The 25,238-nt window shown below is 39.2% G+C and overlaps 1 protein-coding gene across 1 annotated transcript; it reads left to right on the top strand.

Annotated features, from left to right (window-relative positions):
* The first annotated feature begins 834 nt into the window (after nucleotides 1–834).
* Nucleotides 835–24,343, top strand: NAMPT (nicotinamide phosphoribosyltransferase). Its single transcript, XM_054399616.1, has 11 exons — nucleotides 835–894; nucleotides 8,902–9,058; nucleotides 9,629–9,732; nucleotides 12,495–12,623; nucleotides 13,062–13,220; nucleotides 13,551–13,687; nucleotides 15,224–15,449; nucleotides 16,498–16,617; nucleotides 21,979–22,119; nucleotides 22,265–22,399; nucleotides 23,925–24,343. Exons 1-11 carry the CDS (start codon nucleotides 835–837, stop codon nucleotides 24,036–24,038), a joined length of 1,482 nt encoding a protein of 493 aa, XP_054255591.1. The 3' UTR covers nucleotides 24,039–24,343.
* The last annotated feature ends 895 nt before the right edge of the window (nucleotides 24,344–25,238 follow it).

Genomic DNA, 25,238 nt, shown 5'->3' with positions numbered 1-25,238 from the left:
AGAAGGCCAAGCTGCAAACCCGCCGGGCAGCTGCCCCCGGCAGCTAGCACTGCCCTAATTTCAGCAGCTGCTCGCGATGGGTGCGGCCACCGCACCTTTCCCCACGGCAGCTCCCACCCCCAACGACGGCTGACACAGCTCAGAGCGGTCCCGGGCTCCTCACAGCCTGAGGGGTAAGGAGCTGCCTTTCCCTTATCGGCCACCGTGCACGCGGCAGAGCAGGCGGCACAGGGCAAGCCTCCTGCAGGGGCCAAGGCCACTACCCGCCTCTTCCCGCAAACTACGCCCCTGAGACGGCGGCCACAGAGAACCGAAACCAGGGCTCCCCGCGCGTGCGCAATTCGCTCCCACCAGCTACCCCGCCCGCTCTGCCAAGCACGCCCCCGCACTGTCAGCCAATAGCGACAAAGGGCGCACGGGCCGCGCCGTGACGTTGCGGAGACGGCCCCGCCGCTTCTACCCCCGCCCAGAATCTAATGAAAGAGAACGTGCAGCACAAGACCCTTCCCCGCCTCCCAGGACGTCACAGTCGCCGCGTCCCTTCTCCTGCACCGACGGGGCGCCGGGCCCAATCAGAGACTACTTAGCCCTCTGACACCGCCCCGTGCGCCCAGTGACCTCACAGTACCTCCTGCGGCGGCGGAGACGTACAGCCATTCAGCGGTGCGGGCAGTAGCGCGAGTTCCCCGCCCCCGGCCGTAATCCCCTTATGCCCGCCCCGTTCCTCTTCGCGTCCCCCCTTTCTCCTCTCTCCCCCCGTACCGACCGCCTGGCGGTAGCGGCGTAGCTCAGTCCTGTTCGTTTTGGCGGCGGCGCCTCCTCGGGCTCGGCGACATGGAGTGCGCTGCGGCGGGGGCTGAGTTCAACATCCTTCTGGCCACTGACTCCTACAAGGTGGGCGCGGCGGGCGGGAGGGGGTCACCTCTGCGGGCGTCCTGGCGCTGCTGCACCGCACCCGCTGGGCCTCGCACCGGGGCGCTCCGTGCGCAAGGCGCCAGGCCAGGCTGTCCCTTCCGCCGGCGCCTGCTTTCCCCTGCCCGTCTGGCCCTGGCTAAGAGGCTCCCCGCCGAGGCGTGAGAGAGGGTGCCCGGCCTCGGGGTGGCGAGAGGGGGGGACACATCCGAGGCCTGGCCGGGGGCAGCCCCCGCAGACCCGGGCCGCGGAGGAGATGGCCGAGCCCGCTCTCCCCGCGGGTGCCCGGGGCAGAGCTGCCGGGAAGGCGCTGGCGGACGCTGGGCGAGAAAAGAAAGTGAAAGCGGGCGGGGTGGGCGCCGTCGTCCCGCGCGGGCGGACTTGAGGGGCGGCCATGGCGGGGGGGCCGCCCTCCGCCGTCGAGCATCTCTGCCCCGCTGCGGCCGCTGCCCTCCTTCGTGGATGCGAGAGGGTGAAAAGCGGGCAGAGCAGATTCTCTTCTTTTTCGTGTACCGTTTCTAATGCTTGGCTCAACTCGGGCTGCGAAACTGTCCTGTTGCTGGCTGCTTGTGGTTTGTATTTGCTTCTGATGCTGGGTCCTCCGAGGGACCAACTTGCTCAAAATACATACTTTGTAGTCCTCTGCTTAGTTTCTGGTCGTTGCGGTGCAAATTTGCTAGGTAAGGTGTTCATTTCGACCACGGAATCACACTTGACAGTCCTTTACTTTCACAAAATTACTTGAAAATAGCGTTGGTTGATAGCAGTGGTCAAGTACAAGTGCACTGCCCACCCTCTAGAGGATCCAGTAATTTCTGGCCCAGAAGCTCTGGGCGTGCCTCACAACATGAGTGTGCCCAGCCCCAAGTCCAACTTCTCCCCAGCATTGCATTAATGTAAGAACACAGTTGCTAGACACTAGGCAGAGCCAGCGTGTGACTCCCCAGATCTGCTCAGACAGATGTGCCCTGTGTCTCCTCGTCTGAGAAAAGAATGTTTTTCTTTGCATCATGTCAGGGAGGATTTTTGTGCCCTAAATACTGTAACAAGCCTGCTGATCATTTCATAGTCTTTGTTATGTTACAGCTCTTCAAAGATTTGACCACTTAGATGGGTTTTGGTTGCAGTGGAGGTTCTCTCTACATAGAAGAGATTAAAAAAAGTAAATGTTATAGCCAGGTCTTGTTACTGGCTACCAAAGCGCAAGCCTCCTTGTGTGCTCTGATGGCTACCTTGTGCTGGTGTACCTTTCCCAGCTCCTCTAATATTATTACTTAAAGTTACATAAAAACTTTTTATTTAAAGAAATTCTCAAAGTTTATAATTGCTGTTTGTGGGAAAGTGTGTTGGAAAACTGAAGAGACTGATAAATCTGGAGGGTAGCTCAGAGCATCCTAACACTGCTATTGAGGGCTCACAAAACTGCTTCAATTAATGGCTTAATCTAGCCACAGTGCTCACTTAAGAACTATGTTTACATGTTCATTATCAGACTTACTCAAATACGGAGGATCTAGTTCAGCTCTAGGATTAGTAGTAGCGAGAAGCATGGGGATGATAGATGACCAGTTTGCTTCTGTTTTCTTTGCTATTTCATAGGAAAGATGACGTGATAACATTCCAGGAGTGGCAGAAATCTTAGTGGTCAAGTAAAGGCGTGAGATTTTTTTCCAGTTTAAAATGGAATTTAGTTGAAGTTTTTTGTGGCAGCTAGGAACATTTTGTGTTACATTAAAACTAGTTGAAACTGTGTGCTTTGCTTTATTAGAAATATTCAATTTATTTGTCTGTCATCTTACCCACTTTTTTTACAAAGCTTTGGAGCTCCATCATCTTAGAGTAATGCTTAAACGAGTAGTTTCTTTTATCATGTTAGGTAGTATGAGCAAACATCACTTACCTTCTCCCCGGATAATACTGTCATTTCCTAATCAATGAAACGCAGTGAGAGCACTTTCAGTAACAACTGCACTAAAATATCTGATAGTTTGCAACATGCAAGCAACATGCAAGCTCTTTACAGGAGTTAGCAAACTAGCAATTAAAAATGAGAACTGATCTTGAGTGTGTGGTGTTTGTAGTTTTTTTTGTTACATTTATGCTGTATTCTCAATTGTAGCATCTGTTTGTGTGCAATACTGTGCATAACATTCAGACTGAGAAAAAACATGTTTCAGTTCAGAAGCTTACTTAGTAATCCTAATGCAGTAGATGCCGATCCATACAAACCAATGTTGGTGACAAAAGTCACATGAAAGTAAACAGCTTGGGGAAAAAATACACAGGCCATGCTAAACAGTACAGCATGGGCAGCTGCCCACAAGTGAAAAGTTATGGTATCTCAGGGTCGTATCTGTCACAACTCGTTAGTTTGAGGGTTAACTCTAGTGTCTCGATTGTCTTTTGCTACAGTTGAAAATTTGGGATAGAGAGAAAATTGATTACCAGGTTAATGCCTATAAAAATGGAGAAACAAAGTAATTTGCTAGGCAAAGATGCGTCTGTTGACAGTTAATCCAGCCTCCCCTTGCTCTACACTGTTTTTCTGTCTGTATGTGTATCATAGCGAATTTCATCTTAAGTCATAGAAGGTGATCAAATAGGTGATCAAAATCTTAAAAACTGTTTTTGAAAAACAACTGAACATCATGCTAATATCCGATATATTCAATACTACTTGATCAAAATAGTTCCCAGTGTGTATTCACTGAGGGGTCTTGCTGCACACTGGACCTAGTACTGAACTTCCGTTATGAACTGGGGCTTACTGAGTTGTGCTAGTGCTCCAGGATTTTGAGGCCAGGCTTCTAATTGTGCAGTTTATCTCTAACCAGCATAACAAGACAAATGTTTTTACATCAAGATTTTTTCTTCTTGTGTAGATTGTTGCATATTCTTAAGCTTCTCCAAATCCCCCAACAGTATAATTCCTTCTGTGTGCTGGGTATATGTGCCTCAGAGTTTGGACATGGGCCTATGGTATGGAGTGTATGCTGATAAATAAGAGCAGCCTTTTTAATTATTTGTATCATAAGACTTTCAAGACATTCATCAATGGCAGTGTTATCTGGGGGACCTTCATTGTGTGAATATCCAATACAGCAATGATGCTTTTAACAGTAAAGTTTTCTGCTGGTGACTCAGTAATACTGAAAAAGGAAAGCATTTGAAGTCAGAATCCTTGTTGCTAGAAAGCTGCAAGTTGAGAGGATATGAGCAGACTCCTTCCATCTCATTGTTCATGCTGCACAGTCTTTCTCCTGTGTCTATGCCAAGAATTCCCAGCAACCTTGCCCCTCTATGCCCTCTGTTCTCTCATTGTACTTGCCAAGCAAAAGGGTCCATGGCCTTCAGTTCCTCATTTGTCTGATGTTGACTCTCCACTTCCCCATTTTCTTTGACTCCCAGAGCTCTGTTTACCCCATATTTGTTTATTTTTACGCAGGCAAGAAATCTTCCAGGGTATATATGGTCTGAAACTCTATTGGGAGGATCAGTTTAGCAGAGCTATGTTGCTCAGTCAGAAGATTCCAGTAGCTGATGTGTAGCAGGCCTGGATTGGATGGACCATGAGGTGCAAGTGGGGGAAAGGCTGTCCAAATGAGAACTGAACCTTGCTTGCTTAAGTAATATCAGCTTATTTTGCTTTTACCAATGAAATGTATTACTGATCCTTGGAATGTTTTGTAGTTAAGGTAATAGCTATAATGAACTGCCATGCAATTACCCTATGGGAGCATCTGACTTGCTGTCTATATTGTAAATGAGATCTGTTTGAGAAACCAGTTGTTCCTGAAGATAAAATATGTTTTATTTCTATATGTCTTTCCATGTTGAATTCTAAGTATTTGGCACTTTGACTTCTACTCTGCATGGAGGTAGGAGAGCGCTTACTTTGGAAGTGTTTCATGTGAGCCTGGGTTTATTCCAGGCTCTAACAGCCTGTACATTCTTTATTTAGAAGGCTAGAGATATGAAAGGAAGAGACATGAGTACTCTTTAGCTTATTGGATTTGAGTAGTCCTTAATGACTGCAAAATATTCTTTCTAGCAGTCCATGTATGTATGTATATGTATGTTTATTTTTTAAAAAATTTTATTAAAATCTTGTGATTTCAATAAAATTGTCATTCTGTCAGTGGAAAAGCATTGGAAACTTCTGGCTCGGCATGCCTTACAAGAAGCAATTTTTACTTTCTCTAGGTTTTGTTACCTTCCAACTTTTCATTTGCAGACACACAGTCCCTGACTCATCATTGCTCTAAAGGAATGCTGCAACCATACAGAATTCATCCAGTTTTTAAATTAATGGAAAGTAACTTCTTCTAGAATCATTGCAACTTTCATTGTTGAAAATGTAAATGTTTTTCTTTTTTCACTGAGGAATAGGAAACCTGTAGCAATATGCAAAGTAGTACAACTGACTGCTGAGAAATGTGTAAACAGTAAGCCAAAGACGCTTTGTTATCTTTTTTTATGATAATCTTGAGTGCAAACCACAAATTTTTAACAGTAATTTGCTGTAAAGTGTCACCTATTTTTAAACATTGCATATTCTCTGAGCAGTTGAGAATGCTTACACTTTACCTTGTTTTTTAGATTAATATGGGCCTTGTGTCCCTTAGAGCATCTCCGCTGATAATGTGCGGCTTTCATAGGAATTCAGTTGTCGGCATGGGCTCTTAGTTTTCTTAGTACTGACTGATCTCTCTTTGTTTTCTTACCTCTGGTCCTCTTGTTTTTCAGTACACATAGATGATGAACTAGAATACAGAGACCCTGAAAGTCATAACCTGCATTAGCTTATCCCTCCCATCTCATAAGGACAAATATCTCCAAATATTCTCACTTTAGTTCTTAAACATGATCTTAATTATCATTCATATTCTAATGTATTGGCTTCAGCAACCTACCTGTAGGTAATAAGTTGGATAATTAAACTCTTTCTAAAGAAATCTGAGTAGGCAGCCTCATGCAGGTGTAGCTTTCTTTGTTTTATTTGAACTATTTTGGTTAACAATAACAACATTGCATTGGTTTGCTCTATAGCTTGTCACATGGAATTCATGGAATTGCTCCTGGGACATCTACTATGCACACTTAAAGCTGGCAGGTTCTGTGTTGGGTGTTCATTCTGAAATGGTGAAACTGTAGTATGACAATAGTATGAAGAATGAAAATAAACAGAGTTCGCAGGTGATGCAATCAAATTGTAAAAAAGCTCCAGCTTCAAGTCCAGTCCCAGATCAAAACTTTTCCCATAGTTGTAGCTTAGTTACATGCCAACAGTGTGAAGCAAGGAGTTTCTGTTTTCTGTGCCTTATAATTGTGTTGGATTTAGCTGAAGTAAAATTCGTTTTCTTCATATTAGATTGTATGGTCTGTGATTTGGATTTGTGCTGAAAACAGAGCTGATAATTCAGGGATGTTTTAGTTGCTGCTGAGCAGTGCTTACACAGAGTCAAGGCCTTTTCTGCCCCTCATCCTAGCTGTGAGTAGGCTGGGGATGCATGACACAGCCACACATCCGACCTGGACTGACCAAAGGGATGTTCCCTGCCATATGACATCATGCTCAGTATATCTCCTAAAGGAAGAAGGAGGAAGGGACATTTGGAATGATGACATTTGTCTCCTCAAGAAATCGTTGCATGTGATGGAGCCCTGCTTTCCTGGAGATGGTTGAAAACCTGCCTGCAGATAGGAAGTGATGAATGAATTCCTTGTTTTGCTTTGCTTGTGCATGCAGTTTTTGCTCTGCCGGTTAAACTGTCCTTAATCCAAGAGTCTTCTCTTTTACCTTTCTGATTCTTTTCCCCCTCCTACTGGGAGTGAGTGACTAAGCAGCTGTATGGGCCTTAGTTATCATCTGGGGTTAAACCACAACAGTGAATGAACCTTCTAATGATTTCTTTGCTCTTTTTCTTGGAGTCTGTCTAATAAAATTATTTGTAAGGAAGGTGTGCGTGTGTCTGTGTTTGTATTCCCATTAGTTAGACATACTAAATAGTATATTCGTGACTGTTCCACAGTAGGGGAGTGCAGAGCTTAGGGAATGTTTTGTTTGGGGGTGATTTTTTTTTATCTTTTTTTTTTTTTTAAACATGATGGTGTGCTGAGGAAATTCGTCTGTGAGCTGACAGTGAGACACTTATGAATAGGCAGAACTAAATCTAAAAGCCAAATTTTGTCTTTGAGTCTAACATTGCTATTCTTAAGTAGTCTGCTGTTGAGTGACTGTGGAGTTGGAACAGAATAGGTTTGTGCTCCATTACATGCTGGCATTGCAGGGCTTCAAAGTAAAGGCATAAAGCTTGCAATGACAAGCTTGGGTTTTGTTTTATTGGCCTTGAGGGCTTCATACAAGTAGACAATGAGATCTGAAAATTGACCTTTTTGTTATTTGGGTGTTTCCTTGCAGCATTGGAGACACAGCCATAACAGTGCTATGCTCATGTAGGAGAACTGGAAAATTCTGTGGAGCAGTATTGTTCATTGTCCAAACTGAGTGAAAAACTAAATGTCATTTGAGGGGAGAAAGAAAAGTGTTTTTTTTTTTTTTAAAGACCTTTAATATACCATTTTAGCAATAGAAGTAAGGAAAACCTTCAAATATTTTGTCTTGGAAGTGTCAGAGGTACATTTGAAAAAAAAAAACAAACAAACAAACAAACAACAAACCAAAACAGGACAATAAGGAAGAATTAGTAAAACTACGCCTTTTACAATTCTTTGTGATATTAGAAACAAAAACTTTTAATGTGATTTGGAGTAAGAAGTAAAAATAAACTTATAATGAGCTCATGCTCTAACCTATAATTCTGGGGTTTTGAGAAAAATTCAGACATCCCTTTCACGCTTCTTTTGAGTTTTGTTCTGATGTGTGATGGTGCTTTACTTAGCTATAGGAGTAATTATCCCATATGGAATGTGTAGACTTGTTCATAGACTTTTCTTAAATTATTACAAAAAGGAAACTTGGTAGCTTCACGTTTGGTAATGCCTTAAACTGATTTATCTTGTAATTTAAACAATGATCATATGGAATTTGTCATTGTATACGCTTTGTTTAATATGGAATTGCAGATTTTGCATGGAGTTTGTTTTTTCAAATGATGCATTACTCAAAGTAAATGGCTGGGTAGTTGTCCTGTCAGTACTTAAAACAAAAAAAAAGAAGCTGTTCTTGTTGAATCCAGCATAACAGTGTGTGTTTATATGACCAGTTTCCATGTAATGCATGGAAGTGCACATACATTCAGTGTGCAACTTTACATGCTTCCTTTTTGCTGAAAGTGAACTTTCTCAAACTGTGGAAAAGTCCATCTTGCAAACTTTGGGGAGGTGTAAACCTCAAGTGCATTTTAACAAGATTAGTGACAGTAACAGTTTTGAAGCTTGCTTTGCTGTAACCAGGGCTTGGGAAAGCCACTCTGCTCATGATGAATGACATGCTTGGATAATGGACATTGTCAGTGCCTTCCTTCTTGAGTCTGGATAGCTTTTATTCGACCTATATGATTATGGCCTTCAAAACTTAAGGAAAATAGACACAGGTACCTCCACTTTTGTAGTGGCAGGCATCTTTTTGCTTCCTGTAGCTATTGGGCTTGGACAAAGTGAGGGAGTGAAAACTGACCCAGCATATTGGTGCTCAGCGTTGCTTCTAAAATCCCAGTCAGTGTCTTTCCTAGCTAACCAAAGTGAAGTCATTGGGGGAGTAGAAGAGCTGGCCGTTATGGTTACTCTAGGGGGAAAGGCTTGACAAAAAAGTAAAGAACAAGACAGGGAGGACAGTTTTGTAAACTGAAAATTGAAGGTGGCTAGAAAAGAGAAATCCCCTAAATATTGTTTACTGTTTAGAACTGTGAGTGGATAAAAATGGTCCAGGAGACCTGGGGGTTACTTTCAGCTTCAGTGTACCAATAGGATTTCTTTTGTGCTTTGCAGTGAAGTTTTGAGATCTTACTGAAGTTTTTCTTAATGTAGGTTACACACTACAAGCAATATCCACCTAATACAAGCAAAGTGTATTCCTACTTTGAATGCCGTGAAAAGAAGACTGAAAATTCCAAATTAAGGAAAGTGAAATATGAAGAAACTGTTTTTTACGGCTTGCAGTACATACTGAATAAATATTTAAAAGGTAATTGTCTCAGTTTCCAGTAAAATTTTACCTACAAATAAATATCTTAAGACTCCAGGCTTGAGAAAAATCATAGTTGAAACAATTATAGGTTATGTTGGTACAGTGTAGATAGTAACATGCATAGGAACTTATTGATGTAATTCTGACAATAAGATGTACACACTCATAAAATGGTATTGACTTGACAATTCAGACAAATCTATGCTATGTTCATTTATGCCAGTGGTTTGTTAAAAAAGGAGAGGTGTTCATATTGCCAACTTGCACAGTCATCACATTCCTCTGGGAACACTGCTACTAAAACTCTTAGCAGGTTTTTGACTGTCATAAAGAATCAATAATCTCAAGCTGTTACCACGTCACCTGCAAAACAAGTGTACTTTATCCTCTTGGTTTCTCGAGCAGCTTAATCTATATGAAAATCTTGTTTTAAGGTAGCTAGTTTACTGCATTTGATGTGTCCTCTGTCTTTGCTGGAAAGAGACTTTTCTGTATCTGAACCATTTTGTTATTTATTTTATAAAGTGATGAATAATTGTAATCTTTCATCTGTTTCTGAAACCACAGGTAAAGTGGTGACCAAAGAGAAAATCAAGGAAGCCAAAGAAGTATATAGGGAGCATTTTCAAGATGATGTCTTCAATGAAAAGGGATGGAACTATATTCTGGAGGTAAAAACCTATGATAATATTATGAGATTATCATGAAGGATTTATGAATCAACTACAGAATAAATACAGCAGTCTTTCCTTTTGAACCATGATAGTAAAGACTGGATAAATTTAGCTTTTTATATTTAGTGTACATGGAGTAGCAGCTGTCAAAGAATAATAATATAATTGTAATTCCTTAGAGAAAAGTAATTTTCATCCTTTCAGATGCCAAATACAGCTTTGCAGGTAGTAAGGATTTATGGCTGCCGTCAGCCAGCTAGTGTAAGTGGGGGCTTGTTGGCAGGGCTCCACATAGTGCTTAGTGGTTGCTTGCATCATTTACATTGTGTTCTCTAACTCATAACCATTTGTATTCTAATGCAGAAAAGATTAAAACTTCTTGCATGTGTAAATAGGTCCAGAAGATAGATGTTTTGTTCAGTTGATTCCTAAACTTTTCAGAAATAGTTAAATTGAACTTTATTATGAAATACAAGGCTTGAACACTTCTGACATTCAAATCCTTACAAAATTAGTCTTTACACCGTTATCAGATATTTCCCTGTGTTGAAAAAGGTGTCAGTCTTCAAGTAATTGCAAACATCTCTTCTGAATAATCAGGAGATTCAGACTAAGAACATTCATGAGAGCTGTTCTAATCCATGCATCCTTGTGGTCTCTAGTGAACAGATATTTTTTGGCATTTGAAAACACAATTTTTGGTTCTTTGCATTTATTTTTCCCTGGATATCCTGAATCTATGTATTTTATGGTGGCATCTGCCTATGAATATATCTGGATGTCATCTTGCAACCCAAGTGGCCCATAAGGTATACAAGAGAAAACAAGTTTCAGCTAAGTGTTGCAAATGGCAGCAAGGTAAAGAAACCCACTGTTCCTAAGAGGCAGTTGTGTAGAAGTTTATAGAGGACTTGCAGCCATTGCAAATAACTACAGATGTGAACTCAATCCATATTTGGTTTTAGGCTGCGTTATACATAGTGAACTGCTCTCACCTGTATTTAAAATCTTGATCCCTCTTTGGCTAAACCGAATTAATGCACTTTTTATACTGCATGCCTATCCACACTGAGTTTCAGCGTGGTTTAACTAATCCCATTCAACTTTTGGTTTAGTCAGAAGAAGCCTTCCTGCATAGCCCTGTATACATGGTGTATTCCTTATCAGATTGTCTTGTTAAAATTACTTATATATGTATAAATGCAACTTCCATTTCTTCTTCTTGGATTCTGATGGCTCTCAAGCTGGAAGTGTATGTACCCTTTGGGACTTTGCATGTCCCTATGCACAGAGAGACCAGGCTTCTCCTCACTGAATTCCTGCATATATTCAGATATTTTCTACTCTTTACTCTCTGGCCGTGTCACCTAATGTGTAGCATTAGGTAAATGGAGGGAGCAATGGCTGTGTGAGTGAAGTGCCAAATGAATTTGAGATGTACACGCGTGAATTTGTACTCAGCGTAGGTGAATGAGTTAATACTGACAGGGCAAAGGGGTAGAAGATAGGAATGGGCTGCCTGGAGAACAAGGGGGTGATGTAAAGGCTGGAAGTTGATGGGAATTGATAGAGAAGTAAGTCCTCAGTTTTACAAGTTGGTTCTACCTACAGATTTTGAAAATGACTGTAATAGAGTGCTGTGGCATGTCATACTGCTTTTTTTCTGTGGACAAAATCCACACCTGTAGCAACTTTGAAATCTGTTTTGTTTGTGATTTGTTATAGTGTTTTGAATTTTATTTTTACTTAACTGTACTTCAGTCATTGAATCATTAATGAATTATTTTGAGTGCTTTTGAAGGCTTCATTGTCCTTGTTAATCCAGAATAGATCTCTCTGTCTAACAGCTGAACTCTGTGTGCTATATAAACAGAGTTTGCTTCAGCATATTACACTTTCGAAGAAACTTTTGAACTGTGGTGTAAAAGAGACTTCTGATGTGTTTTGGATATGGGAGAATATATTTTGATGCCACTTATGAATCTGTGTAATTTCTCTGAATTGATGCAACTTTTGTTGCCTTTAAAGAACACCTTATTAGAAGCTTTCTGTCAAAAAATATTAATGTATAAAACATTTTAGGTATTTAGCTTGCAGAGCTCTTTCAGAAAGCTGTAACTGCTCTTTAGAAGTGCGATTTGCAACTTACTCTTTTTCAGAGGGTGTATTTCACAGAATGCTTAGTCCTTCAGAGGTGAAGGACTAAAGTTGTCAAAAGAATGACAGTTCAAGATCAGATACAATGTTTAGTGGATGGAGATGATAAAATCCTCTTAAAACAGATACTAAATGGATCCTACTCCAATGAATTACCAAAGCATACATCTATACTGAGCAAAACTAGAAACTTTTTTGAAGGCCTGGATAATGGCTAAATGCTTTTTGACTTGCTTTGTATGAAAGCTCTGAAGAAAATCAGGGGACAAATATTTTTAGTTCCATGGGTGGAACTTACATACTATTATAGAAGATTTAAGCCTTCCTGACTCAGTTTGCACAAGGAATACAACTGATAACCATTATTTGGTTTGATAAAGAAACCAAGGTTTAGATTGTAAGATTTTCCTCTTTTTTGATAAGTGCAACTTTTTTTATTTGGGCTTGTATGTGTGCAAACAAATCAAAATAATTTTAGGTTTGAAAGAAATGAAGAACAAGAAAGCTTTATCAATAAACTCATAGCTTGACTTATATCAAATAAAAGAGTGGTAGGTCCTAATTTTTCCTGTTGTCTAACAGTATTACTGTTTCTTACACAGAAATATGATGGTCATCTTCCTATAGAAATAAAGGCTGTTCCTGAGGGCTCCGTAATTCCCAGAGGCAATGTTCTTTTCACAGTAGAAAACACAGATCCGGAGTGCTACTGGCTCACAAATTGGATAGAGGTCAGTTTGGGAAAGTTAACATGTTTTTTTCTAAGTAAATATTATGCACTTGACTGAACCCCTTATTGGTTTAAGGGGAATCTCTGGTAGCTTTCATCTTCTGCTTTAAGTAAGCCTTTAGTGCTGTTTCACAGATCTTTTCTCCCTACCTGGCAAGAGAGTGTAATAACTTTAAAGAAATTCCCAACAATACTTTTATTCACCATGAAAGGAGGATGGGGGGAATTTTGTGTCTGTAGCTTGGTCCATTCCTGGCCTAACTTCTAAAAGTATTATGAAAGCTAATTACTTTAGCCCTAAAGCAAACTGTTTGGAGGCATCACTACTTCCTGAATGGGCAATGAAAATAAGACCTTTTTGTGTCTGATTAAATGTCAGGTGGGCATATTTAAGTCTCAAGCAAACATATACTTACTAATGTGATGGATTTTGTTTTAGACTATTCTTGTGCAGTCATGGTATCCAATCACAGTGGCTACAAACTCGAGAGAGCAGAAAAAGATTTTGGCCAAGTATTTGCTAGAGACATCTGGCAGTTTAGAAGGACTGGAGTATAAACTGCATGACTTTGGCTACAGAGGAGTTTCTTCACAAGAGGTAGCACTACTTCTCCAATAATTTGAGAACAGTAATTGTTTTTAACTATAGAGGGTCATAGCTTGTATCTGTTAACAAGTATGAATGCATAGAGCACTGTATTTGGACTGATTGTGGAGGGGGAAGAGATGAGGTGGGGCTGAACTCTTGACAACTAGACCAGAAGTGCTTCTTTTCTGTACGGAAGCTGACTTGCTGTGTAAATGCATTGAGAGGGCATTGGTGAAACTGGAACTGAGTCAGAGTTTTGCTGTTACAAACTAGTGCTAGACAGTGACAATTTAGGCTTCTATATTTGGTGTGGCAACTGAAAAGTAGCATCTTTTTCAGACCGCAGGAATAGGAGCTTCAGCTCATTTGGTGAACTTCAAAGGAACAGACACTGTAGCAGGAATTGCATTAATTAAAAAGTACTATGGTACAAAAGATCCAGTTCCAGGATATTCTGTTCCAGCAGCTGAACACAGGTAAGATATTGGGCTATGAAAGCCTTTTTAAAAATAGCTTAACAAAATTGATTTTTTTCTTATTCACCTTTGTATCCAGAAATATTAAGCTGTTTCACTTATATCGTACAGTACTAGACATGACTGATCCAACTGCTGAAGCTGAAGTTCTATACTGATTTGAGATGAAGAGCTTTTTTTTTTTTTTTAAATCCAAATCCTGTATAAGGTCAGGAGTTAATGCAAGTCCTTGGATTTCACTTGCATGTCTGCATACTGAAATGAGCAAAGTACAAAGGAAGGGATGGGGTTCTGTTTGTTTCTTTTTATTTCCTTACATAGTGCAAAACCTAGTGCTTTTAAATAGATAATATTTTCACTTTGATTTTGCAAGATGAGATAATGGAAAACTTCACATGCGTAGCTCTCCTAGTATAGTAATCATCTGTAAAGGAACACTGCTTTATATAACTTTGTGGCCCATTGCTGTAGTGCTGTTCTAGAACTCCTGCTTGATCAGTAGAAGTCACAAATTTCATCTGTAATGTCTTCTTTTATCTTAGCTTAATACTGCAGTAAAATCCAAAAATGATGGCCCAAGCAACTATAACATTATTTGTAATGAAAGCAAACCCATGGAGTGAAGAGAGCAAGCGTTTTTGCACAGCATATCAAAGTGGTGGTATGAAGCAGACACCCTTAAACTGCCCTAATGTAAGCTTGTATTGGCAAATGCTGACTGCAGGCAGCCTTTCGAAATTAATACACAGAGGTGTGTCCCTAGCAAGAGACACAAATTTTTCCAGAATTGTTCTACTGTTCCACAACCTTCAGTGTGAGGCTGTGTTGTGAGGGGTTCTTGCCTCTGGCATGCCACCAGGATTGCTCTACTGGACTGGCCTAATGTTTTTGAAAGAAACTTTGTTTTGTCTCTTCACTGCTGTGATCTGGAGCTTGTCCACGCAGCAGTTAATGCTAGCATTCAGTAACTTATGACCTCTCTTAGCAGCTATGTTTCATGCTGTTGCCTGTACCCTTGTACCAAGGGTAATGCCCTGAGGCTCCTCTACGAGAATGTTTGTATGAGTGAGCACGATGGTTTTAAATCACTATTAGAAGAAAACACAATTTATTTTCTTTTTAAAGATTTTTTTTCTAACATATGCTGCTAGTTCTCCACTTCCCATTTTATAATCTGAAGTTTCCACAGCAGATGTCCTGTTCTTGTATCTGTACTTCCACAGCTGTCTGATTTGCAGATTCAAGAGATAAGATCTTTCCAAAATGTTTAAATTTTTAAATGTTTTTAAAGAAAATCACACTTACACATGGAAGTTTAATGTGTCAAGTGTTTGTCTTAGCTGCAAAAGTTAAATTCAGGGTGCTATTTGTTTGGTATATTTACTATCCATGCAACAGCTGATAAACACATAGTTCATGCTGTCTTGTAATCATTGCCTGTTGTTATCTTAAACTGTTCTTGGTAGGAAATACAGAATGTGTGATTTAAAATATAAATGCTGTTGTAATAGGGATTTTTTTCAATTGATTTTACAGTACCATAACAGCCTGGGGTAAAGATCATGAAAAAGATGCTTTTGAACACATAGTGATGCAGTTTTCTTCAGTGCCTGTATCTGTGGTTAGTGACAGCTACGACATTTACAATGCTTGTGAAAAAATATGGGGTGATGACTTAAGGCATATAATTGAAGGCCGAAGTCCAGAGGCACCGCTTATTATTCGACCAGATTCTGGGAACCCCCTTGACACTGTTTTAAAGGTAATTCTTTCTTTAAGTCATTTGTATAAAAGATTGGGAAGGGCAAATGTTAGGTTTGTAATGACTGGCTAGCATACATAGAAAACTTCATGCTCTAACTTGGTATGCTTAGTGTGTAGTTCACGATGGATAATCTGGTGCTATAAAAAATGTAAGCATTTACTTCAGCTCAGTATCAATGTGGAAACTCTTTTGCAGCCTAAATAGTTTAATCTTTTTCATCAAACCCATTCTTACCCACTGTTCTCAATACCAGGCTATTAAGACTTTGTACCTCGAAGTTTAGCTATCTTGGCATCTTGTGTGAATATAATTCATTGTTTTTATGCTACAGATAAAAGTTTAGTGGGCTTCTCCCTTTTGTAAGACATGCATTTAAGTCAGTGGCACATGACCTCCTTGTTGAAAAATGCTTCTTGTAGCTTTTTAGAGAGTGTGATTGTTGCAGTTCTATAGTCAAAGCTGTTGATATCTTTGAATTTGAGAAACTGTCACCACTGTCTTAATAAGATAATAGGGGAGATTTTAATTGTGTTGGTACTCTGTCAAAGTAGATCCATACACTTCTTCTCTTGCCCCAGGGCGACTGACATATCACAAATGGTAACTGAATAATTTTTGGAGAACTGATAAATAAAATTACTAACTGAAATGTTTCATTTTAATTATTGGTAGGTAACAAAATTGCAGAAAACTGAAGGCCTCATCCACCATCTTTAGGGTGGTCAAAAGAAAAGCAGAATCTTCAGGTGACAAGTTTAATAGCAAAAACTTGTAGCAGTCAAACAGAAAGGAGGGAAGCATGGTTCTGATTAACTCTTGGGTACAAGTTCGTAAAGCCATATAGTCTGTGACTGTTCTAATGTCTTCCACCACCATGGCTCTCATGCTTTTTGTTTGTGTTTCTGTGTGCATAGATTTAGAGTAGGATATGTGGGTATACTTCTTTTTTGAGAGAGAGCATGACTCAAATGTGGAAATTGTGTTTCTTAATTGGAATGGCAGTTTTTTGTTTTATTTTGACCTGTCTCCCTTCTCTTTTTGATAGGTCTTGGAGATCTTAGGGAAGAAGTTTCCCATTACAGAGAACTCAAAAGGCTATAAGTTGCTGCCACCGTATCTCAGAGTTATTCAAGGGGATGGTGTGGATATCAACACATTGCAAGAGGTAGGAAATCCTGTTCATGTGTCAGGCTGACACTGGCAATGTTGATATGTAATCTGGACTCTGACTGGTCAGATGTTGCTGCAGAGACTTGCTGACCCTACCCTGCCCTTCATTCCAGACACTGGCAGGATATCCTAATGTGTGAAACAAATTCGTTAGAACTTCACAGGAAATTATTAAGATGCATGAAAAAAATAAAAGGCATTTCCTAATCCCCTTGTTGTCACTCTTCCCCCACTGTCTCTTCTTTTGTTTGCTTTAATCCTGCTTGTCAAGTCTAATTATGATCAAAATCTGGCAGCGTTTGGTCCTTTCATTGATATCTAAATAACACTGCATGGTTGTGGTGCTATAGCAATAGTAGTAATTAACTGGTTGGCTCATTCGTTGAGTACCATCTGAAGTGTGCTTGCACTTGAATATTGAAGGTGTAGTTTTGAAGCAGACATTAAAAACAATGGCGAGGGAGACAAATACAGGCTGGATGAGGCTCTGGCCAGCCTGATCTAGTGTGAGGTATCCCTGCCCATGGCAGGGGGTTTGGAACTAGATGATCCTTGTGGTCCCTTCCGACCCTGACTGATTCTATGATTCTATGACTCTATGATTCTACGATTTGTTAGACTCTAACCTGAGTCAAAATAGCAATTTCATCAAGACAAAAATCAGTGGTTTAATAGATGCTGTGTGTTTGAAACTCGTTATAAATTCACCCTTATTGACTAGATGGAGATACGAACTACAGTTGATAAGGGGCATGTAAAAGGAGGAGGGCTTGACTTTATCAAGTTTGTCCTGTATTCATCCTCAGCTGTATTAAATTTCAAAACCAGAAATGACCTAGATAAATTGAAGATTTTTTTTTTTTTACTTGATTTTACTGATGCTTGTCTTGGCTTTCTAGATTAACATATCCTTAGAGTCTTCTTAACAAAGTTGACTTCTGCTGCTTCTCAAAACTAGGTGGAGGAGACATCAGGCGCTTTCTTGTTGTCTAATGTAGTCTGAAACTGTCTGCATATCTAACATGGACACAATGGTGGACCTCAATGACAACTCAAATTTGTCACTCAGATCCTTAGAGAGAAGTTAATAGATTGTTACCTTACATGCTAACTGTAGCCTCACTGTGCACTACAGTTTTGTTCCTCCTCTAATAACCTTTAAAACAAAATTTGTGTCCCATGTGACTTTTGAGAATATGCAACTGTGCAAATGTGCTTGACAGAACACAAGCATGAGCAGTTAGTAACTGGAAACAAAGTCTTACTAAATACTGGGGAAGGAGACTTTTTTTAATCTTGTGATTCTTTTTTTCCTCATATTTTTTTTTTTCCCTTGGATGTGTTTCTCTTTTTTTAAAAAAACTTCTGCATGTTCTCCAGACCTGTTTAACAGAACCAATGTCTGTATTAGGCAAAATATATTGTGGTTGAGATTTTAATGAGTCATGACAGGAGAGAAACTGGATTATTTGTTCTCTCCCTCAAGAAACTTGAGGGTTGCTTCCTATAAGTTATACTGGACAAAAATCCAAGGATGCTCATACAGCATCAGCTGTAACCAAAATGTTAAAACTAGTATTTAAAATCTTTACATCACTGTTCTCCAAATTCTAAATAGAGCAGAAAATAATTCCAGTTGCTAATGGGAGCAGATAAGAGGCAGAATAAGCAATTCTTTGTTCTGATGATCAGCCTGTTTGATGGAGAAAATATAAACTTTTTGATTATGAGGAAAAGTCTACCTGTAATGTGTAGTAGAGTTTAAGATCTAATTGCGCAAAGCATACAGAACCAACATAACTCACTGCTGCCTAGTGGCTGCCTTCTCATCTCTTCCTGAATCTGCAGCCTTGCTTTGCAACTGATGTCAACTTTGGTCATTGAACTGCTGGTCATGAAATTAATTTAGCCCCCACATGTAGCAGCAAATGTCTCAGCCAGAATTATTCAATTTTGTGGTTTAATTAAATTTGTCCCAAAAAAGAGGCCAGTACTCATCAGAACAGTAACAATAAAAAAAGAAAAAAGTTGTTCTGAGCTGGGAAAGGCAGGCAGGAAGGAGAGAAACACTTTTCATTTCACGGTAGCAAGTTATGTTGGAGCAAAACCTCCATGATGTTATCTTAGTTGTGTTCAAATTCCATGGATCTCATTTTCCTCTTGTTAGTGAAAATCAAGGTTTTACCGTGCTGGCTTTTGGAAGACTGGGTAATATTTAAAAACAAATAAACTAGAAAATTAATTAAAAAAACCCTACCCTAGAAGCAACTCAATTCTGAAGTATAATTCATGCTTTTCAGAAAGGAGTTTACGTGAACAAATATAAATGTGTTGTTGTGGCCATCCTACCCCCATCCCTTCCCCCCATATAGCCTATGCAAGTGATTATTCTATTTAAGCCATATCAGATTCTAGGCATGATTTATTGTTACAAATCAGATGAAAGGTAATGGGTATGATAGGGAAATCTAGAATGAGTAATGACCAATTTCTCTCACTTAACTATCCAAACTAGCTGAAACAACATTATAGAAAACACCTCAGAGTATAAACTGGATTTTAAAATTCTTTGTTTTAATAGGGGATGCTGGTAGAACAGGTAAGGAATTTTATTTCTGATTTTGTTCTAGCATTTTCACTTTTAAAAATCATTCCAATCTGCTAACTCCACAATATACTACACTTTCAAAGGATTTTCTTTGAACATTCAATTTCCAGATGTCGTTTTACACAAAGAAAATCCTCTAATCTGGAGTCACAGTTGATATATTAATCATGCTCATAATGGTCAGAGGAAGCTGGTCAAAACCTTGACACGTGAACTGTTTTCCTTCTATAAACTTGAAAGTGTGAGACAAAAAATTCCTTTGTGTTGTTTTCCTCTGGGGGAGACTTCGTTTGTCTCAGATCTCCCTTCCTTCCCCCCCTTTCCTTTCTTTTCTCTTTATTACTGTTGCTATTTGCCATCTCTTCCCCATACTTAAGGAAGCTGTTATCTGGGCTTCTATGGGTCACTGGTAGAGTCAGAGCTGTCCTTCAACTTAGTCTCTATTTCCCTTTAACCTCTCACAAACCAAAGATCAGTCCAAGTAAGCAAATTCCTTGGGGGTGAGAGTGAAAAGGTGGAAGCCAGTTGTTCACCCAAGGTAAGTGAGGAGATGTTCATGTGGCACAAGATGAACAGACCATCTGTAAATGAGAGCAGAAACACTAGCAGAAAGGCAGTTCATGTTTCTTCTCACACAGGCAAGAAAGTTAAGCATCCATGGCCAAGCTACACTATTTGTACTAACATTTGTTCCCCTACAAGTATCAGTCAACATGAAGCCTAAGCATCATCTGCTTTGCTTATAACAAGTAATTTACGCTACATCTGTGGACTTGTTCAGTGTCAGACCTGATCTATAAAACTAGATAAGGAAAGGAACAGAATACATTGGCTCAGGCATGGTCAACAGTTCACATAGCTTCAGGCTTGGTCAGTGTATGGGCAGAACTTGATGAGGGCCTGGGTGGAGTTTACCTGCCTTTGCCTTTTTGAAAGACAGTGTAGATAAGCAGAGTTTATATCCAGACCCAGTCAAGTTTGATTTCTTTTGATACTATTGGGCCTTATGCTGAAGGAGAGGGTATACAAAATCCCTCTTCTTACCCTTCCTTTGTTGTCTTCAGTTACTCTGATACGCTTAAGGGAGAATTTAATTAATGTCAATCCTTTATTCTTCCTGAGGAGTCCTTTTAACTGCTTCCACGAGAAACTGAATCACCTTAAAATATGCATTCCTTTTGTGCATGGTCACTGTCTGAAAGGATATGACTATTGCTGAAATCCACAAGATTGTCACATATTGAAGTATTTCTTTCAAGAAACAAAGCTTCCAAAGGGTTCCCTTAAGAGAAGGTCATGGCGATAGGGCCTGAGATGCACTTTGCTTGGCTTCTTGGATGAGGCTAAGCTGGTACCATTAGAATGCTAGAAACTCACTGATGAGATCTCTACTGGGAAAATCTGCTAAAAACATAGTGGGGAGGTGTTCAGTATATAACCTCAGAAGGTTGTATAGCTCTTCAGTCTGTCCCTCCTGTTGGCTAGCCTCTCTCAGGCATTCAGATTGAGTGTCTGTGAACAGACTGTTTGCATGAGACTAAATGGATAAACAAAATGCTAGCACTTTTTTAGTTGTTGTTACGTTAGCTACCAGTTTGCCACTGTCTAAAGTTAAAATTGCCTCATTTTTCCTTCTTTTTTTTCCTTGTGAAGGAAACTTTTAATTTTGCCTTACCTGTCTTAAAAAAAAAAAAAAGCTTGATGTCAGTAGCTCCTGAAGTAATCCTGTTCAGTGGTACCCTGGCATTTCTTTTTGATGCAGGAAGTTGAGACTGCACAAAAGGTTACTACATTTATGATTTTGATTTTTTGAAACTCTGCACTGTTCCAAATAGATTATTTCTTTCCATTCTGCTAATCACCACTTTTTTTCTGAATGGATGAGATTTTGCTATTTCATCTACTCTGAAGCTTTTCTCACCCACTTCTATTAGGAAAATAGTTAGGAAATACAAGTTCCGATACTCCTTTTGGGTCTATAACCATCATTTCAGTCTGTCATAATTGTAACAGGTCAGGGAAACAAATCTTAGCCATGTATGAGCATGAGTAAACTAGCACCCATTCCTCCAGGCTAGAGGATGTTATGTTTGTCTGGATAGAATGAGGGTGGGGAGGAAATGATAAAGTAAGTTTTAACTTGACCATTGATAGCTGTACAGTTCACAGTGATCTGTACTAGCCTGAGAAGATAGCAAATCAATTTTTTTGAGCAGCTTTATGTATTTCCATTTTCCGTCCTCGAAACTTCTGATCTAATTCCAGTCAAAGTGATTTTCATGAGAACTGCTCTGTTGAAGTCATTGACCAAAATGGCTAATAACTTGCTGGAGTTGATGATCAAGATGACTGCATTGTTTCAGGATACAGGCTATGCTTTGAAGCCCTCTCATAATTTTGAGAGATCAGAAAGGTCTGAAATACTCCTGTAAAGTCTTTTATTCTCTTTAGAGCTCTGATTGTCTGGACACTGCATTACTTTTCTACCCTCGTTTAGAACGTATATATACCAGCATGATCATAGTTTTACAGCAGAACCTTTCTATAATTATGCCATGCTGGAATTGCAAATAAAAATGAAAAGAGCATGCCAAGTATTGACAAAATTGTTACATGCATCTCCTGGAAACTGAATGTTAGTTGGTTTAATTGTCTGTAAAAGCATCTTGTTTAAGTAGCATAATATTTTTATGGAAAAATGCCATGGCCTAGTAGTATGCCCTATCATAATTTTCTCTTTCTTATTAGATTGTGGAAGGAATGAAGAAGAACAAATGGAGTATTGAGAACATTGCCTTTGGATCTGGTGGAGCTTTATTGCAGAAACTAACCAGAGATCTCTTAAACTGTTCCTTCAAATGTAGTTACGTGGTAACCAACGGTCTCGGGGTATGCCTTTGTACACCTTCTACTGCTGTGTTTTCAGTAGAAGCCTTCCCACTTAAACTTGTTTGATGTTTCCTGTTACATTACTACCATCTGCATTAGGTACACAAGCCCTTTTCTTAAAACAAAAATACTTTCTTAATTTTAGGTAAACGTTTTCAAGGATCCAGTTGCAGATCCAAACAAAAGGTCGAAGAAAGGACGACTGTCTCTGCATAGAACACCTGCTGGAGATTATGTGACACTTGAAGAAGGCAAGGGAGATCTTGAAGAATATGGACAGGTATAAATTTCCAATATGTAGTACATTGTTCTTCATACAAAAATAGACTGACAGAAAGCAGGTTATAACTTAATTTCAGATTTTTTTTTTAATTGTCATGTTCAACTCCAGTGCTATTACCCAGTGTGGAATTCAGTAACAGCAGAATGTTCAGGCTTTACAATTAGATAGCTTTCCCTTTTGCCTTCAAAAGCAAGAGAACATTGCTGCTTTTCCCCAAAGTTAATGTCTTAATGTTGCAGAATATATGCCAGCAATATGGGCTATATTGCACAATTTGACTAGCAACTTGAGTTGCAGGTGGGAGAAACATAACTAAAATTTATTTCTGATTGACATTTGTAAATAGTTGAAATGTACGCAGAGTAGATGCCCAGTTTTCAAAGATGTAAATTTAAAACAACAATTCCATTTCCCTGTTAAATCTTTGAAGTTGCAAAAATAAGCTGTTATTTCAGTATGACAAGGACAAACTTCATGAAAGTCTCAGGCTTTTAGTTTGCTATCTTACATTTTCAGTGTGTAAGCAATTAAATATTTAACTGCATGTTAAGTCTCTTCCTGAATTAAGAGAAGTGAAAATTATCAAATTGCACTTCAGCCTATAGAGGCTGAAAGTTTAAGTGTTCTGGTATACAGAACACATTTCTGTGCTGAGATCTCTGAGAAATTTCAGGACAGAAAACAAACTGAGTTATACCGTGGTCTGGATGCAAAAATCAAGGAAAACTTTCAAAGTTATGTATGCACATATGCATGTATATATGCTTGTGGTAACGATTTTTATATATATATATCTAGAGAGGGAGGGACTTAATGGTGAGCAATCTCTTCATAACAAATCATGAGATGTTGACTTGAAAGTTAGGCAATATATAGTTTCTTCGGTTTTTTGTAAGTGAACTAATTGATTAAAATATTAAGAGTTATTTGTGTAGTACAGCCTCTGGGGCTCCCTGGAAATGACAGGGAAATGTAGTATTTTGAGCCCATTTCCTTAAAGCCACAGGTCCTTGCAGTAGGTCATTGAGCATAGCGACTGCTCAATGTTAACTTTTGTGCTAACTTTTCTGTGCAAAGCTGTACTTCTTGCTCCTTCAGTGTGCTGTTTGCAAGTCCTTCACAATGCTGTTTTACAAAAAAACATGTTCAAAGGGGGCTGGGAAGAAAGTTTTTGATTGGTTGGTTTGTTTGGGTTTTTTTTTCCATAGTTGCTCTAGAGGCAAAAAGGATTTTATTTAAACCTCTATAACTGAATTTTATTTCATTAGTTACGTGTGGCCTTTCTTACTAGCTGCTCTAGCAAGGTCTGTTTAGCATGTGTGTATTTGGTTTTGGCCAGAAGGGACAGGATAGGCTGAGTCTACTGTCCAGCCATTAGTGAAAAGTGTCAGAAGAGGCTGTAGAGATTTAGTATCTTGAGACTCTAAATCTTCAGTCTTGCCAGGCCTGATTTGGGTGCTGGCTTCTGTATTTGTGTAATGTGTGTTGTTTGTTCATTTGCCAAATCTGGTGTTTCTTGCAGGATCTCCTTCATACAGTATTTAAGAATGGAAAGGTAACGAAGTCATATTCATTTGATGAAGTAAGACAAAATGCCAGACTGAAGAACAGTGAAATAGAAATGGCGTCTCACTAAGTTTCATTCCATGTCAGTATATGTGTGTGTGTGTAGCAAGTACGTACTGCATAGCTACTGGGTTTCTTGTACAGATTTGTGTGTTTGTGTTTTATGACATTGTAGCCAAATTATTTGTTGGTTTATGGACATACTGCCCTATCTTTTGCCAGTCTTTAGAAAAGATGAAATCAGGAAATGGTACTTACATTGTAAAACATATTTAATGCTAAAGTGTGCTTTTTAGGGCCCTTTGCCAGTAGTGATTCAATCTGGTATTGATCTTTTCGCAAATGAGACAGAGCTGAGAAACTTTTTTATATATAACAGAATATCACAAAAAGGATTTACATAAAATTATCATGATTGCTTTATGTTTATATTTAACTTGTATTTTTGTACAAACAAGATTGTGTAAAATATATTTAAAGTTTCAATAATTAAGTCTTTCCAACTTTTCATGATTTTTATGAGCACAGACTTTCAGGAAAATATTTGGTGGGAGGGGGAATCCATTGCCTTTTGTCCATTAATCAGCAAATAAAACATGGCCTTAAAGTTTGTTGTGACATTGTACCATTTGACAACTAAATCAGGACTCGTATCTTCTTAAGATCCCATAGAATTGCTGACCTCACTGTTTCTTGTAGTTGTCTGTATTAGTAAATCTACATTAAAGAGAAATACTGTTCATGCTAGAAGGTATAGGTACTACAGACCTTGCTGGCCTGGTAAGGTATGTAAATGAAATGCCAAATTTGTAAGGATTCTCTACTGCAACTTAACTTGCCAAGCCTATCCTACTTGGCATATGCACCTCAATATTTTAAGAGTAAAATTTTTAAGATATCTCCTCTTCCATGATAGAATATATGTGTAAAATACTGAGATATGGAAGCGGTGTATTTTAAAGTAATTACACTTCTGGGTTTATTTTTCATATACTGTAAGTGACATGACTTTAAAGCAAAATACTGGACTGGGTAGTGCACTTTTTTACTTTTTTGTATTTTTTTCATTGATTTGCCTTTTGTCAGACTGGATGTTAAATTGTAAAGATGTTTAACTATTTTTGTTAATGACTTTAATAAAACTTTATGCTAGCCAAACTCCTACATGAATGGCAGACCTGTTTGCCCCTCTCGCCCTGTCTCATTGGAGTGAGGAGGGGCTTTATTTTGCAGAGGGTAACTGTAAAACAATGTTTGAGAGATACTTTTG

This window comes from Indicator indicator, chromosome 3 (assembly GCF_027791375.1).
Source record: "Indicator indicator isolate 239-I01 chromosome 3, UM_Iind_1.1, whole genome shotgun sequence".
Lineage (NCBI taxonomy): Eukaryota > Metazoa > Chordata > Aves > Piciformes > Indicatoridae > Indicator > Indicator indicator.
This window is presented reverse-complemented; position numbering and strand designations above follow the sequence as displayed.